This window comes from Miniopterus schreibersii (assembly GCF_964146895.1).
Source record: "Miniopterus schreibersii genome assembly, chromosome: 20".
Classification (NCBI taxonomy): domain Eukaryota; kingdom Metazoa; phylum Chordata; class Mammalia; order Chiroptera; family Miniopteridae; genus Miniopterus; species Miniopterus schreibersii.
In genome coordinates, this window is record NC_138122.1 from 14,297,994 (window position 1) to 14,315,004 (window position 17,011).

The window sequence follows — 17,011 nt, forward strand, 5'->3', positions numbered from 1 at the left end:
AGAACTTGAGTCTTTGTCAGCGACGCTCATGTGTGCTGGTGTACTAAACAGTCCTATTCATTTCTCCTCCCATGCTGTCAGACTGTGTGTATCCTGGTGGCAGGGAATGCATCCTCTTTGTTCATTAGATTCCTGGACCCAAGCACAGTGCCTGGCTCATGGTAGGAGAATAAGTCATTGTTAAATGAATACTGTCCCACCTTCTGTCCCGAATATCCTCATGTGCTCTTGTCCACCAACCTCACACATGCCTAACTCAAATCCCATCTGTTTTCTGAAGACTTACCTGTTTTCTGAAGACTTCACAAGGAATGTATCTCCTAAATACCTACGTCTTTTACTTTTACCTTTCACTTGTTTTTAAATCATATCCTGCCATATATGGCTCATTTGCTCAGTCAAGTTCTAAGATGTTTTACATTATTTGCATTTGTATGACAGACTGACAGTGTATTGTCTCATTGTTCTGAAGGCTGGAAGTTCAAGGTGTTAATAGGGCTGGCTCCTTCTTAGGGCTGGGAGGGAAGGATCTGTTACAAGCCTCTCTCCTTGGCTTGCTGATGGTGTCTTCTCCCTGTGTCTTCATATACTCTTCCCTCTGTACATGTCTGTGTCCAAATTTCCTCTTATTGTAAGTTCATACTGGATTAGGACCCACCCTAATGACCTGGTTTTAATTTGATTACTTCTTTAATGACCTCAACCCAAAGTAACAGTCACAATCTGAGGTGATTTTCCTCGGATTATGGCTTCACAATTGCAAGTGTTAGACAACATGGCAAATAAGCCTTTTGCATTTTTAATGCCTTCTCTGCAGATACAGATATGTGTGTGTGTGTATATAAATAAAATTCTCACCTGAGGACATGCTTATTGATTTGAGAGAGGGGAAGGGGGGGGGGAGAGAGAGAAACATTGATGAAACACTAACTGGTTGCCTCCCACACATGCCCTGACCGGGGATCAAACCTGCAACCTAGGTGTGTGCGCTGACTGGGAATCAAACCCCCAACCTTTTGGTGTGTGGTACAATGCTCCAACCAACTGAACCACACTGGTCAGGGCCTTCACAGTTTTAAAAAAAAATATATCTTTATTGATTTCAGAGAGAGGAAGGGAGAGGAAGAGACAGAAATATCAATGATGAGAGAGAGTCACTTGATTGGCTGCCTCCTGCAAGCCCCCAACTGGGGATCGAGTCCGCAACCGGGCATGTGCCCTGACCAGGAATCAAACCACGATCTCCTGGATCCTAGGTTGATGCTCAACTGCTGAGCCACGTCTGGCCAGGCCACAAGTATTTTTAAGCTTAACAGTTTTATGAAGTATAATTTATACATAGTAAAATTCTCCCGATTTTCATATAACGTTTTATGAGTTTGGGAAAATGTATACAGTTGTGCAATCATCACCACACTTGAAAGTCATTTCCAATATCCCCACAAAGCTCCCTAGGGCTTGCAGTCAAGGCTTTTATCCCACCCCTGGTCCCAGACAACCAGTATCAGCTGTTACCACAGATTTGTCTTTTCTAGCATTTCAAATAACTGAATCAAACAGTATGTACTTTTTTATGTCCTACTTCTTTCACTTGGCATGATGATTTTAAGACTCATCCACGCTGTTGCATAATTCTTCTTTAGTGTTAGGTTGTTTATTCATTCTACTCCAATTCAGAGTATTTCTAGGGTTGGCTATTATGAATAAAACCGCTATGAATCTTTGTGTACAGATTTGTGTGGATGTGTTTTCATTTCTACAGTAGGTAAAGATCTATACCTAGGAATAACATGGCTGGGTTGTGAGGCTTAACTCCTTCAGTTTTTGTTTAGGAAAGTATTTTGCCTTCATTTCTAAAGGACAACTCTGCCAGGTAAAGTATTTCTTGCCTGGCAATTTTTTTTCTTTTATCACTTTCAATATATCATCCCTCTCTCCTGGCCTGGATGGCTTCTGCTGAGAAATCCACCAATAGCCTTATGGGGGTCATGCTGTCAGGAAATTTTTCCCTCTTTTATTTGATATTAGACAGTTTTATTATAATGTGTCTTGGAGAAGAGAAATTTTTTGTGGAAATTCTGGGGAGAACCTATGAACTTCATGATCTTGGATATCCAAATCTCTCCCTAGATTTTGTAAGTTCTCAGCCATTATTTATTTAAATAAGCCTTCTGCCCCATCCTTCTCACTCTTCTTCTATGGCAACTACAATAATGTGTATATTGTTTCTCTTTATGGTATCCCAAAGTTCATGTAGGCTTTCTTTACCCATTTTTCTTTGTTCTTCTTTGGATAATTTCATGACCTGTCTTCTAATTCAGATTCTTTTTCTGTTTGATCCAGTCTGATGTTGATGCTCTCTACTGTATTTTTCATTTAATTCATTGTATTCTATAGCCACAAAATTTTGGGTTATTTTTATGATTTGCCTTTGTTAAACTTCTCATTTCCTTATTCTACTGAATTGTCTTTCTATGTTTGTTTGTTTTTTTGTAGCTACTGTGCTTCCTTCAAACAACTATTTTGAATTCTTTATCAGGCAAATCTCAGATCTCCATTTTCAGGGGTTGGTTACAGGAAAATTATTGTACTCCTTTGGTGGCGTCATGTTTCCTTGATTTTTTCATGTTCCTTGAAACCTTGCATTGCTGTCTTTTCATTTGAGGCAGCAGTCACCTCCTCTAGTCTTTACTGACAGGCTTTTGGAGACACACAGATATACCTTCCGTCAATCCTGCTAGAGATTCTGAGGAATTCTGAGATCTTTTCTAGGGATAAACCTGCTCCACACTTCTTGTTCCCTCATATGGGGGAATTCTAAAAAAGATATGTCTTCTCTTGATCCTGCAAAGCCAGGCTGAGTGCTGCCAGCCTCCCGTTTGCTTGCCCTTCCCGAGCGTGATGCTGAATGTTCAAAGTTTGTGTGCTTTCTTCCAATCCAAGTCAGGCTGGCTTTCTGTACATGCCCACGAGCTTTGTGCAAAGGCTCCCTCTTGCCACTATCAGGGGCGTTCAATGGGACGTGGCAACAGGGTGGAAGTATACGTAGATGAAATGTGCAGAATGTTGGGGTGCTCACGGACCAGTTGGAGGGATCTGCAGATGAGCAGTCCCCAGCAGGTCATTGGCAGGTTTCCTGCTAGTCTGTAGAGTGATTAGTAGGGTACATGTTCCTTTGATGCCATCTGAGCACCCTGGCCGCTATTATATCAGCCACTTCCTGATGCCTAATCATGCAGCACACCTCAGTGTGAGATGAAGCTGTAGGTCTTTCTGACAGCAGCCTGCACAGTTGGAGTAGCCAGGAACTTACTCACATGCTCTCACTTTCTCCCATGGGAGAAATCTTAAGCTGTGCCACCTGGGGGGAGGGTGACACAGGTAAAGTGAAACTGCTCATCTTACCGTCTTTAATGTGTCCAAAGTTGTTTTGTTGTTGTTGTTGCTCCAGCAGTGTGCTACAAATTCTCCACTGGACTCATGTACTTCAATAAAGGCCCTCTTGTCTGTGGGTGATTGTCGAAATTCATATTTTGGGGGAGAAGATGGTAGAAAACTCTTATTTTGCCATGTTGACCATATCACTCCACAGGTCCCTGTGGATGTGCAGCCTAGATGGTCTCTTTGTTCTCCTCTCTCAGTCGGGCATGTCTTTGTCCCCTTAGAATTCGCTTATCAGTTCCTAAAAAATCCTGTTTGGCCCGGCCGGCATGACTCAGGGGTTGAGCATTGACCCATGAACTAGGAGACAGTGGTTCGATTCTGGGTCAGGGCACACGCCTGTGTTTTGGACTCAATCCCCAGTAGGGGGCATGAAAGAGGCAGTCGATCGATGACTCTCTCATCATTGATGTTTCTCTCTCTCCCTTTCTCTCTCCCTACCTCTCTCTGAAATCAATAAAACATATTAAAAAAAAAATCCTGTCTGGATTTTGTTTAGAATTGCATCCCAATGCACAGATCAATTTGGGGAGAAATAACATTTTTAGGATATTGTCTTCCAATCATTAACATAAATGTTCTAATTTATTTAGGTCTTATTTTTTAATAAAGTTTTTAAATGTTTTCTATAAAAGTCTTAAGAAGTAACTCTTTAGTAAGGTCCCAAGTGAAACAGCAGGCAGTTATTGTGTCGGTTTATGCAGGGCAGAAGGATGTTATTGTAGGCATTTCTCAGGATTTAGGAAAGTCAGTGCAGGGATCAAAAGGCTGAGAAGTTGAATTTATCGTTAGGATGTTTTCATGTAGAAATGCAATATTTGTAAGAAAGAATATTATAGAAAATAGAATAACTGATAATGGACACTCACCCCAGCCTTAATGTAAATAGGAGAAAATATCCAACCAAGAAGACAGAGCATAAATGGACTCTGAAACCGAAAAAAAACAAACATCAGGGTCCCACATAGGCCAAACTCTTAAATGAGATGCAAGCTCACTTACTATCTGTTTTGAGCCTTACTAAGGTATTACTACTGGGGACCTTACAACAACAGCCCAAGTGTAAACTTCCCAGTCCAATGAACTTAACTTATAGCCACTTGATCTCTGCCTATAAAAGGGTTCATTCTTAATTGTGGGGAGCTCACTGAGCCAATTTTCAAGGTATTTATTATGCATTGTTTGCCTACTTCCTGATAGGAATGAAGGTGACTTATAATTAAATATAAAAGACAGTTAAAAAAGAAAGAAAAATCAGAAACCATTCAGAAAAATGGGAGAGAAACTACCAAAATTTCATATAAGTTATGGAAATTAAGTTAAAGATTGGGTCTGGCTTTCTATACAAAGAAAGGGTAAGTTGAACTGAATATATGAAGGAGATGCTAGTAAATTTCGAGAGGAAATGCTTGTCAAATTCAGGGTTTCTTGTTAGGATTGGAGTGGACTCTGCTAGAAGTAGTCTTTTGTTGTCTATAAGAAGCAAGATGTAACTCCAAAAGTAGGGAGCTTTCTGATTTATAAAAAAAAAAAAAAGATGATTTATATATAGTTAATTAACGTAAGACTTATAAATTTACTTATAGTTTAGGTGAACAAGTCTATGTCCTACAACAAATACATACCATAGATTAAATAAATAATTCATTTAATAAGTTTTATAGTTAAAACCCGATATTCCTAGCAGATCAATTAGTTCTGTAGTAACTAGTTGAACATCTCAGTGAGCTCAGTTGAGCCCAGTCTCAATACATACTGCAAATGTATACATACAGATATATGTACACATGCATATACACACATATATGCATATAGATATATATACACATACATGTATATATTTAAATGTTAATATGATCTTTTCTCTATATGACTAGTCCTCTAAAACAGTTCTTTGTTTACTGTATTCCTACAGTCTCTGGAATATAAATACTCTTTGTCTCTTCATTAATTTACCAAGAAGAAAAGAAACTAGTACAGTTTTAGAGAAACTAAAGACTTAGTTCCTCCTTTCTTCCATAACTTCTCAGGAAGTATTTAATATTTACTAAAGGTTAGAAGCAAGGCTTTATGCTTATGAGTTTTATCGGCACAATGATAAAGATGGAGATTAGTTGCTAGAAAACATACTACTTACATTCCACTCGAAGGCCACAACAGCAATCCCTGAAGCAGCTCCTGTCCCAGCCAGGCCCACAAAGTGGGTAGGGCCAACATCCGAGGCAAAAAGAGAAGCACCTATCTGATCATCAAAAGACAATTCCATATAAAAACTTTCAGTCTAAGTCCAAGAATTAATTTCACAAATGTAAACTCAAACTGAATTTTACATTTTTTCAAAAGGGATAATTTCCTGGGCCTAATTCCCATTTGTGTTTCTTCTATACAAATCCTAACCATAAATTAGAAGCCAAGTGAAGAGGGAGAAAGTGAAAAAGGAAGATCAGCCATTCTTATGTTGCCACTCTCTACATGTTCCACAGACTATATTGCCCCATAATATGGAAAATAAAAGGCAGGATGTTCATACAATATGCAATTGCATATAAATAGTATAAAATATCTATACCTACCTACCTACCTATGTCTATATAGACCTAGGAAGATAGTAATACATTATTAATGTATTAAAGGTAGGTTGAAAAGTTACCACTCATTAATTCAATAACTATTATAAATATCCATTGCCATGCTGGTCTACGTATATGTTAGTGAATAAAATAGAAAAAAAATCCTTGCTCTCATGAAGATAACATTGCTTTGGGAAGAAGAGTATAAACAAAATAAATTGGTGGGTTATTTTCTAGCTTAATGAAAAGCAATTGAGCGGTTGGGGTAGACTGTCTGAGAGGAGATCTGAGGAATACAAGGAAAGGTGAGGAAGCAAGCCATGAGATATCTGGGAGAAGCCTCCAGGTGGAAGCAGCAGCAGGGACAAAGGCCCTGAGGCAGGAGCACAGCTGACTGTTCAAGGACACTGGCTAGAGTTGGAGACAGGGGTCCTGAGAGGCAAGGTAAGAGAGGTAAGGAGGTGCAGATGATCTGTGGCCTAACACAGGCCATTAAAAGCAGCTGGGCTTACATTCTGTGTGACAAGGGAACCCCCAGAGGGTTTTAAGCATAATAGTGACATGGTCTGACCTAAGTTTTAACTAGCTCCCTGCTTTGTTAGGACTAGCTATAGAAGAGCAAAGGTAAAAGGAGGGAGCCCAGAAAAGAGGCTGTTATAATTAATCCAAGGAAGAGACAATGGCAGCATGGACCTGGAGGCACAGCTGATGAGAAGTGGTCAGATTTCAAATACTTTTTTTTTTCCTGATGGATTGGATATTGGGTATAAGAGAATAGAGTCTAATATGACTCCATGTTTGTCAACTTGCGCCCTAATAGAATGGAGTTGCTATTCAGGAGACAGGAAACATGGTGGGAGAAGCAGATGTGTAGAGGAAGTCCAGAGTTCCTTTTGGACTTGTTCAGTTTGAGATACCTGACAGATCTCTCAAGTGCAGGTGTCACATAGGCACTGGACACACAAGTCTGGAGTTCAAGGGAGAGATCTAGGATGTGTTAGCATGTAATTGGTACTTAATGCCATGAGACTAGAGGAGGTGTGTGAGTGTAACAGGAGAGAAGAAGTGAGGTGCTGGCCCCAGGAATCTCTAGCATTTAGAAGCTAAGGGGATGGGAGAGAACCAGCCAGGGAAACTGAGAATGAGAGGCTGGTGAAGCAGCAGGGAAGGGGAAGGGCCAGAGGGGGGAGGGAGGACTGAGAGTTCCAGAGTTTTACCACTGCTAGGCCAGGTAATATGAAGACTGAGAACTGACTACAAGAATAAGCCACGTACAATTTAAAAAGGAAGGAAGGGAGGGAGGGAGGAAAGGAAAATAAAAGAAGTCCTGTGGAGGAGGGCCCTGACAAGAACAATTGATATCCATCAAATATCTGCTGATTGAATAAAAATATAAAAGAAAAAAGAAATTTGGAGTGGCAAGATTATTCTTTTATTTCAATTTCCTTTAATAATATCATAATATATTTCATTCATCAAGCAATAATCCTAATAATGAAAAAAGAAGTCACAATAAGTTAATAAATCATAATATACAGTATAAATATTGGGAGGCCAAAGCGTGTTAATGTCTGAAAACTATTACAAATGTCACAATTACACGAGGTAACATGGGCACCAGATGGCCGTTTTTCTGGGTACAGAACATAGGACTTCAAGGCCTAAGAGTGGCTCAGGAAAAAGACTGGGGGCCTCACAGCCCAGGAAGAGACTGGGTTGTTAGAATCCTCTGCTGAAAAATAAACTAAAATATGAGGTCCACTGCAAAATTTTTTTTGCCATAGTCAATTTCTTTCTAAATCAAGTTTACAAAAAAGAAGATTCAGAAGCAATTCAGAGGTATAACTCTGAATTACCTACTCCACCTCCAAATCCTGCTTAAACACCACCACCTCTATAAGACCTTTCCAGTCGGACACCATGCACTACCTCTGCCCAGGAAGCCTGAGTTTACCTTTCACCCTCAGCTGGCCCGTGGGGCCTCCTATTAGTCCTACTGTACTGCAATGCACTGTAATTCATTGCCTACACGTCTAATTCCCATTCTAGATTGTGTGTTTCCAGAGGGCAGGACTATTTCCTTGTACATTTTGGTTGTATTGGGACAGGAAAGCTTCCCTAACCTGGCAAAGAAAACAGACACACGAGTAAGTGCAGAGAGTCCCACACATGCTTCAATAACCTAATAAATGGTTATTGAACTAAAGCTGAGTTAAATGGGAGCATTTGGGTAACAAACTACGTAAGAGTTAAAGGAACCACTAATGAAATGGCTTTTCTGATTTAAAGACTTCCATTTATTTTGAGTATAAGACATCGAAATTAAAGTAATAAACAAGTTAATATGTAGCCCACAAAGTGGACTGCCATACTCACCAGCCACCATGCTAGATTTCGGCCAGCCAGGAAGAATTCTTCTACAGTCCCACGGCTGTTTGATAGTAGAGCCTTCACAAAACAAAACAAACAAACAAACAAAAGAGCAATGGAATACAAGAAACAAAACTGCTTCAAAGACACAAGTGTCTTACAGGGTAAATCTCTTTAGCAAGATCCCAAATCCATTCTCCCCTTCTTTCTTTTTAGGAATAGAAAAGCCCATACCCCCTGAGTTAGGGGAGGGCTCATGGCCACCTAGCTGGAGACTATGGTCTCTTCCAGCTCTGACTCTGCATGGGAATGTTCATTTCTCCACAGTCTTGTGAAAATAATATTGCTTAATTTTTTTTCCAAATAATTAACTAGTGCCACCGTTTTCAGCAGAGTCTTGGAGATAAGTGGTGTAGTGAATGTATGGAGCAATCAGGAATGGCAAATCTGAACATGAGCCTGAGTTCTTCCAGGGGAGCAGTCACGCCACCATTACTATGGTGTCCTCTCTACTCAGGGTTCCCAGCTCTGATTCTCAGACCCTGGTGCAGTCAAAAGACACTACTGGGTGGGGATTTCCTGGGCTGCCTAGGACTAGCACAACCTTAGGATGACAGCTGGTTGACAGAAATGTATTTCTGTGGGAAGAGTGAACTTATTACCACCATCTGAGGCATCTGTATTACAATGGGGGTCCCCTCACATCCTAATGCCTTAAGCCACAGAAACACTCTATATCAGACACATTAACTTAGTCTCATTTCTGCCACTCACTAAATATTTATCAAGGGCCTACTATATGTAGAGCTGATCTTTCCTAAGTAAAGTATCAGTGGTATGTAGGTGCAGGTGCATTAAAATTTTTATTTTATTTTATTTTACTATTTTTAAAAAGAAATTTACAAAATGTTCCAAGATAAATAAAATCATCCTCTCTTTCCATTAAAGAAAGAACCAGACAGGAAGAAGAGGAGATACTGGGAAGAAGGTGGCTTAAGTGCATGTCTCTGCCTCTTCACTTCCCTGCTCTCTTTCTGGAATAATACAGCCACGGCAGCCAGGTTGGGGGGGTGGGACATGCATCTAACACCTTCTCAAATCTCTTGGCAGAGAATGATAAAAAAGAAAGCAAACAATAAAAAGTCTAAGTTTTTCCCCTTTAGAGTTCTGGTCAAGATGGCAGAAAAGGTTAAGTGCTGTGCTCACTTCCTCCCATGGGGACATCAAAATTACAACTAATTTATAGAACAATCAACCTGGAGAACCACCTAAAACCACCTAAAGCCTAGCTGAACAGAAGTTCTATAACTAAGGACATCAAGAAGAAGCCACGTCGAGAGTTGGTAAGAGGGGGGAGATGTGAAACGGGCTGGCCCCACATGCACATGTTGCAGATGAGAACTGAGAAGGATACCTCGGCTGCAGAGGTAACCCCTGAGGAGCGAGGGGTCCCAGCCCCAGATGGGGCCTCCCCAGCCTAGAGCACCAGTGCCAGGAGGAAGAGCCCCCAAAACATCTGGCTGTGAAAATCGGTGAGGATTCTGTCTATCCAGGTGAGATGAAAGGCTGCTGGAAACCTAGGTGTCCCTGTAGAGGGCTCCGACACAGACTTGCTTACTTGCAGGTACTCATCCTGGGAGCTGGCAAAGGGACAGTGGCTTGGGGGCTGCCAGAGACAAACAGGGAGAAACTGAGTTGTGCGGCTTCAGAGTGAGGGCTGGAGGGACAGCTGCCATTGTCCCTGTGGTGAGCCCTCAACCCACACGGCCAAATCTGAATTTGTATTAACCTGATGAGAAGCACTTGCCCTACCCTAGTGACTCCCTGAGAACCTGCCTCACCCAACTCAGGTACTGTCTAAGGCTATATCAGTGGCTGAGCTTTATGGGAAGCCGGTAGGTGGTGGCAGCAGGCCTCAGAATATTCTGTGTCTTTGCTGAGCAGGCCCAGACCCAGCACTGGTGGCAGCCAGCGTATGTTCAGCCTATGTCTCCCCATGTTCTTCCAGGTCCATCAAAGGCAGCTACAGACCACAGGTTGCTTTGTAGTTCCTACCAGGTAGTACCAAGCTGGTCACAGGCAACAGCTAACCTTCGTCTGTACCTGAGCCCCTCCCAAGAGGCCCCAGAACCAACACACCTGGTGCCTAGCTTCAGACCACAACAAAGCATCACGCAATAAGCTCTGTAAGTGGCACACCCAGAGGATGGTCTCAGCAGGCACCAGAGCCCACTGGGGTGAATTCTGTTCTGTGGGGTCGGTCAGCCCCCAAATAGCAGCTCGTACACTGTGGTTGTGGCCAATAATCACAGCCAGTCAGCCTGAGGGTCAACCCCACCCACTGATGTGCCAACAGCAATCAAGGCTCAACTACAACTGGCGGGCACACACAACCCACACAATGAACACTGCTGGAGCACCTGACTCAGGTGATCAGGGAGACTGCACCAGTGGGCCTCACAGGACACCTATTACATAAGGTCACCCTGTCAAGACTGGGAGACAGAGAAGATCTACCTAGTACATAGAGACAAACACAGACAGGTAGCCAAAATGAGGAGATAAAGAAACATGTCTTAAATGAAAGAACAAGAGAAAACACCAGAAACAGAACTAAATGAAATGGAGGCAAAACACTGGTTATAAGGATGCTCAAGAAACTTAGTGAGAACTTCAATAAAGAGATAGTGAGTATGAAAAGGACACAGAAATAATAAGGAACCAGTCATAAAAAAAGAAACTAATAACTGAAATGAAGAATACACTAGAATGAATAAACGGCAGATTAGATGAAGCAATGAATTAAATCAGTGATTTGGAAGACAAGGTAGAAGAAAAACACCCATTGGAACAGCAAAAAAAAAAATAGGATAGTTTAAGGGATCTCTGGGACAACATCAAGCATGACAACATTTGTGTCACAGAACTACCAGAAGGAGGGATTGAGAACCTATTTGAAGAAATGATGACAGAAAACTTCCCTAACCTGGTGCAGGAAATAGACATACAAGTCCAGGAAGCACAGAGTCTCAAACAAGGTAAAATTGAAATGCTAAAGGTTAAAGACATAGGAGGTTAAAGACTTCCACTCAGGAAATTATACATTAAAGAAGTAATTGGAAGGAGATATGATAAATGGAAGCATATACCTCATGGATAGGAAGAATTAACATCCTTAAAATGTCCATACCACCCAAAGCAATCTATAGATGTAATGTAATCCCTTTCAAAATACCAATGACATTTTTCACAGAACTAGAATAAATAATTCTAAAATTTATATGGAACCACAAAAGACCCCCAATAGCCACAGCAATCTTGAGAAAGAAGAACAAAGTTAGAGGTATCATACTACCTGATATAAAACTATACTGCAAGGCATGGTTCTGGCATAAAAACAAACACATAGATCAATGGAACAGAACAGAGAGCCCAGAAGTAAACCCATACCTATATGGTCAATTAATGTATGACAAAGGAGGCAAGTATATACAATGGGGTATACACAGCCTATTCAATAAATGGTTTTGGAAAATGTGGACAGGTACATGGAAAAAAATAAAACTAGACCACCATCTTACATCATATACAAGCATAAACTCAAAATGAATTAAAGACCTAAATGTAAGACCTGAAACCATAAAACTCCTAGAAGAAAACATAGGCAGTAAACCCTCTAATGTTGTTATTATTTCTGATCTATCTCCTTGGGAAAGGAAAACAAAAGAAAGAATAAACAAATGGGACTACATTAAACTACAAAGTTTTTGCACAGCAGAAACCATCAAGAAAATGAAAAGACAACCCAATCATTGGGAGAAGATATTCGCCAATGATACATCTGATAAGGGGTTAATATCCAAAATTTATAAAGAACTCATACAACTTAATCCCAAAAAACCAAACAATCCAATCAAAAAATGGGCAGAGGACCTGAATAGACATTTCTCCAAGGAGGACAAACAGGGGCAATCAACATGTGAAAAGATGCTTAACGTCACTAATCATTAGAGATGTATACTAAAATCACCAGGAGATCTCGCTCACACCTGTCAGAATGGCTACCATACAAGTCAACAAACAACCAGTGTTGGGGAGGATGTGGAGAAAAGGGAGCCCTCATGCCATACTGGTGGGACTGCAAACTGGCGCAGCCACTATGGAAAACAGTATAGAGTTACCACAAAAAACTAAAAATAGAACTACCTTATGACCCAGCAATTCTACTTCTTGGTATTTATCTGAAGAAATCCAAAACACTACTTCAAAAAGATCTATGCATCCCTATGTTCGTTGTAGAATTAATTACAGTAGCCAAGATATGAAAGTGATCTAAGTGTCCATTGATAGACCATTAGATACAAAAGCTGTGGTACATATATACAATGGAATGTTACTCAACCACAAAAAAGAGTGAAATCTTACCATTTGCTACAACAAGGATGGACCTACAGAGTATTATGTTAAGTGATATAAATCAGACAGAGAAAGACAAACACCATAGGATTTATGTGTGGAATTTAAAGAATAAAATAAACAAAACACAAAAAGAAAAAACTGATGGTTGCCAGGTGGGAGGGGGTTGGAGGGGTGGGTGAACAAGGTGAAGGGATTAAGAAGCACAAATTGGTAGTACAAATTATAATAACTATGTATGGTGCCAGGCAGGTATTAGACTTATCAAAGGAATCACTTCATAAATTATATAAATGTCTAACCACTATGGTGTACACCCAAAACTAACAAAATAATACTGAATGTCAACTGTAGCTGAAAACCAAAAAAAAGAAAAAACAAGTTTTTTTCCCTTTAACACTGTGTAAGAGCCAAGGTACCAGCAGCCAAGGCATCAGCAACAAAGACTGATTTCCCAGTTCCCTGCGGGTACTCAGCTGACAGAAGCTGATGAATGCTTTCAGAAAGAGTCCAATATGTGCCCATGTGGGCAATTCTGTTCACCAAGAAAAGGGTGGTTGGTTTAATAACTGGAAGTAAATAAAGCTAGACTCCTCTACCACTTCAAATATAAAAGTAAATCCATATTTAAAAACTATAAAGTATAAAAAGAAAATTTAGAATAATATGTGTACACACTTGGAGTGGGGCAAAAATTTCCTAAGCCAACCAGGACATCTAGATATAAAGGAAAAGGGAGACAGTTAAGTTTTAAGTGAAGAAAATTCAAATGACAAAAGGATACCATTAATAGAGTCTGGACCAGTGGTTCTCAAACAGGGTAATTTTTGTCCCATCCCTCCAGGGGACATGTGGCAATGTCTAGAGATCTTTTTGGTTGTGAACGGGTAGGGGTCAGCGACACTTCTAGGCATCGTATAACATACAGGACAAACCTCCATAACAAAGAATTATCTGATCTCAAATGTCAGTAGTGCTGAGACTGAGAAACTGGTCTAGACAAACAATAGTTTGGAAAAAACCATTATCAATCGAAATGACAGACGAGCTTATAAAATCAGTTAAACAGCCCAATTCAAAAATGGGCAAATAAACTGGCTATTCACAGAAGGGGAAAAACCAATGGGAAAGATGCTCAACCTCATTAGGCATCTGGGAAGCGCAAATCAAAATTACAATGAGGTACCATGATTCACCCATCAGACTGGCAGGAAAAGAAAAAAAGCAGCAGCAGGAATGAGCAAGACTGGTGAGGGTTTGGGGGAAAGGGCATGCCCATATGCTGCCTGTAAGATGTAAATCTTAACCAGTTTTGTGGATTGCGACTTAATAATATCTACTAAAATTTCAAGTAAACATACCATTCTGACCCAGCAATTCCGACTTTGGAATCCATGCTACACAGATTAAAAGCACCAATGCATTAAAAAAAGAAAACAAAAAACCTACCTGGCAAAAATCTAAGTGTCAATTAGCAGAGAAAAGCTGAACAGTCTACACATTTGTATGACTATTGTGCAGCTAATAAAAACATGAGCTAAAGCTCTACTGTTGACCTGTAGGACTCTCTCTACCATATAGCAAGTGAAAAAAAGCAAGCTGCAGAATAATGTATATAATATGATCACATTTTTTGGTAAAGACAAAACACAAAACTCTACACATGTTCATATGCTTGCATAAACACTGAGAAAGGGGAGGAAGGATACACGGCCCATGGTTACCTCAGAGAGATGAAAATGGATGGGGAGGGATAGTAACTTACTCTTTAGATATTTATACATCTTTTCACTTCTTACAATAAGCATGTTATACTTTCATAGTTAAAAACAATATATGATTTATAAAAAACAAAAGAAAGATAATATGCCTGGCCGGGTGTGGCTCAGCGGTTAAGCGTCGACCTAGGATCCAGGCGATCAGGGTTCGATTCCCGGTCAGGGCACATGCCCGTGTTGCGGGCTGCAGCCGATCAATGACTCTCTCATCATTGATGTTTCTGTCTCTCTCTCTCCCTCTCCCTTCCTCTCTCTGAAATCAATAAAGATATATTTAAAAAAAAAAGAAAAAAAAAAGAAAGATAATATAAGGAAGGAAAAAGATCAAAGCATTCCGGATAACCGTGCATATTTTATGGCTCCAATAAGAACAGAAGGAACAGCAGGTTTCCTTTGGAAGTGACCAGATGGCTTTACTAGTACTCTGACCTTGGCCAGACCTAGGCCCAAACTGGGCCAGGAAGAAAGCTGGGTGGGCTTAATTCAGTAACAGAAACTGGGGAAAAGATCCCAAAACAAGTAATACTCAGCGTCCCTGCCTAGGAAACCTAGGAGGATGTTTCTCATAATTGAAGCCAGTTTTTTATTTTATTTTTTTATTTTTATTTTTCAAAATATATCTTTATTGATTTCAGAGAGAGGAAAGGAGAGGGAGAGAGAGAGATAGAAACATCAATGATGAGAGTCATTGATCGGCTGCCTCCTGCACGCCCCCGACTGGGGATGGAGCCCGCAACCTGGGCATGTGCCCTGACCGGGAATTGAACCGTGATCCCCTGGATCCTAAGTTGACGCTCAACCGCTGAGCTATGCCTGCCGGGCTGAAGCCAGTTTTTTAAAACACTGCTTGTTTAAATGATCTGTAGAAACACCTCAGATCTCTTTTCTACATTTGGAATAAAGGGCCTATATTTTATTTTCTGGTACAAAATTCTCTTAATAGGATGGAAACTATGTCTTCATTTCTCTATCTGCCCACTAGCAGCCTAACGACTCACTGTAAGCCTTCAAAAGAGCATCCAATGATGGTACCACATGCCTGATTCTGCACAGCAAGGTCCTGCTTGTGACCCGTAGAAGTGCTCCAAATTAAAGGTCACATGTGCATGAAAACTTCACCTGGGTGGGGACGATCCAGAGTGACAACTCTCCCACTAGTTAGTGAATGGTGGCATTGTTACCAAATACTTCTGCTTGGCAGAAGTAGGCCTGGCAGAGGCCTGATGGTTAACAGCTTAGCCGAGGGACAATATCATGACATGAGCTGACGCTTTCATACCAATCTGGCCTCTCACTGGAACAAGGGCCAACTCCTCCTGGGCAGGGTCTGGCCCTGGGGAGTATGGTTAAGGACACCTTTTTGAGTGCTTACATGCTAAGCTTTAGTGAGTGAATGGCATTAGAAGAGACACCGTTTCTACCTTATTAAGAGAACCTTGTACTGTAAGAGAAAATATAAGCTCTTCATCCAAATTTAAAGAGAACACGTATGATCCCTAAGTTGCATGTGTGTGTGTGAGCTTTGAGGTCTCTCTAGAAAGGCAAAAATGGTTACACTCCTGGGTCAGATCAGCCAGCTCTAGGTTCCAAACTGAACTCCATCAGTTCCTGGTTGTTCCTTAACCTCTTCGAACCTCAGTTTCCTTGCCTGTGAAACTGGAGGAAATAATGTTGTTCACATTACAGTTGTGAGGATGCGACACTTAAGACCTAATCACCAGTAGCTGTCATTATTGTCACCATCATGATGATCCTAACGACTTTTCATTAAATACCGCTCAGGCTCCGGGCAGCGGGACCAGAGGCGTTTGACCCACGTATTTACTTGCAGAGAAGAGGGGCGGTGGGGACCAGGTGACTGGTGGTGGGGGGGGGGGCGGGGGAGGCTCAGCGCCAGCCTGGTGTCCAGGGCCCTGCCCTGCCCTCTGGGCCCTCACGTACCCACAGCCCGACGCCCAGGACCAACAGGAGGTAGGAGACCATCTCCAGGATGTCCGCATAATGGCCGCGACTGGAGTTCATAGAGGTCCAGTCAGTGGTGATGCCTTGCCACGGAACGTCCATGGCTGTGCTTCTGCGCCAGACGAGCTGGGCTGGCTGTCGTGGAGGCGGCAACGGCTTCGACTCCGGCCTCACTTCAGCTCCGCTGCCGCAGGGCAGCCTGGGAACGACGGGGCCGCGGGGCAGCCTGGGAACGGCGGGGCCGCGGGGCAGCCTGGGAATTCCTGCACGTTGAGGGCCCCGCATGGCCCAGCTCCCCGCAAACAGCAAGTACCTCGTGCCTTGGAGGGTACCCTGTTTAGCAAGAAAACGGAAAGCGCGTCTTCACGGCCAGTCCAGCCCAACACCCTCCCTCTGTGGGCCGCGGTGGCTGTACCCTAGGCTAAGCGTTGGTCCTGGCTGGGGCTAGGTGAGGCCAGCCGGGCGGGCTCGGTG

The 17,011-nt window shown here is 41.8% G+C and overlaps 1 protein-coding gene across 1 annotated transcript in view; it reads right to left on the reverse strand.

Annotated features, from left to right (window-relative positions):
• Nucleotides 1-16,639, reverse strand: part of LOC308549763 (sodium/glucose cotransporter 1-like) — a gene marked incomplete at both ends in the record, with an annotated part of 40,109 nt that extends 23,470 nt beyond the window's left edge. Inside the window, 4 exons of the mRNA XM_081122770.1 lie at nucleotides 4,311-4,370; nucleotides 5,579-5,683; nucleotides 10,000-10,047; nucleotides 16,517-16,639. Of these exons, the coding sequence (XP_080978896.1) occupies nucleotides 4,311-4,370; nucleotides 5,579-5,683; nucleotides 10,000-10,047; nucleotides 16,517-16,639 (336 nt within the window). The remainder of the gene's footprint in view (nucleotides 1-4,310; nucleotides 4,371-5,578; nucleotides 5,684-9,999; nucleotides 10,048-16,516) is intronic.
• Between the last annotated feature and the right edge of the window lie 372 nt (nucleotides 16,640-17,011).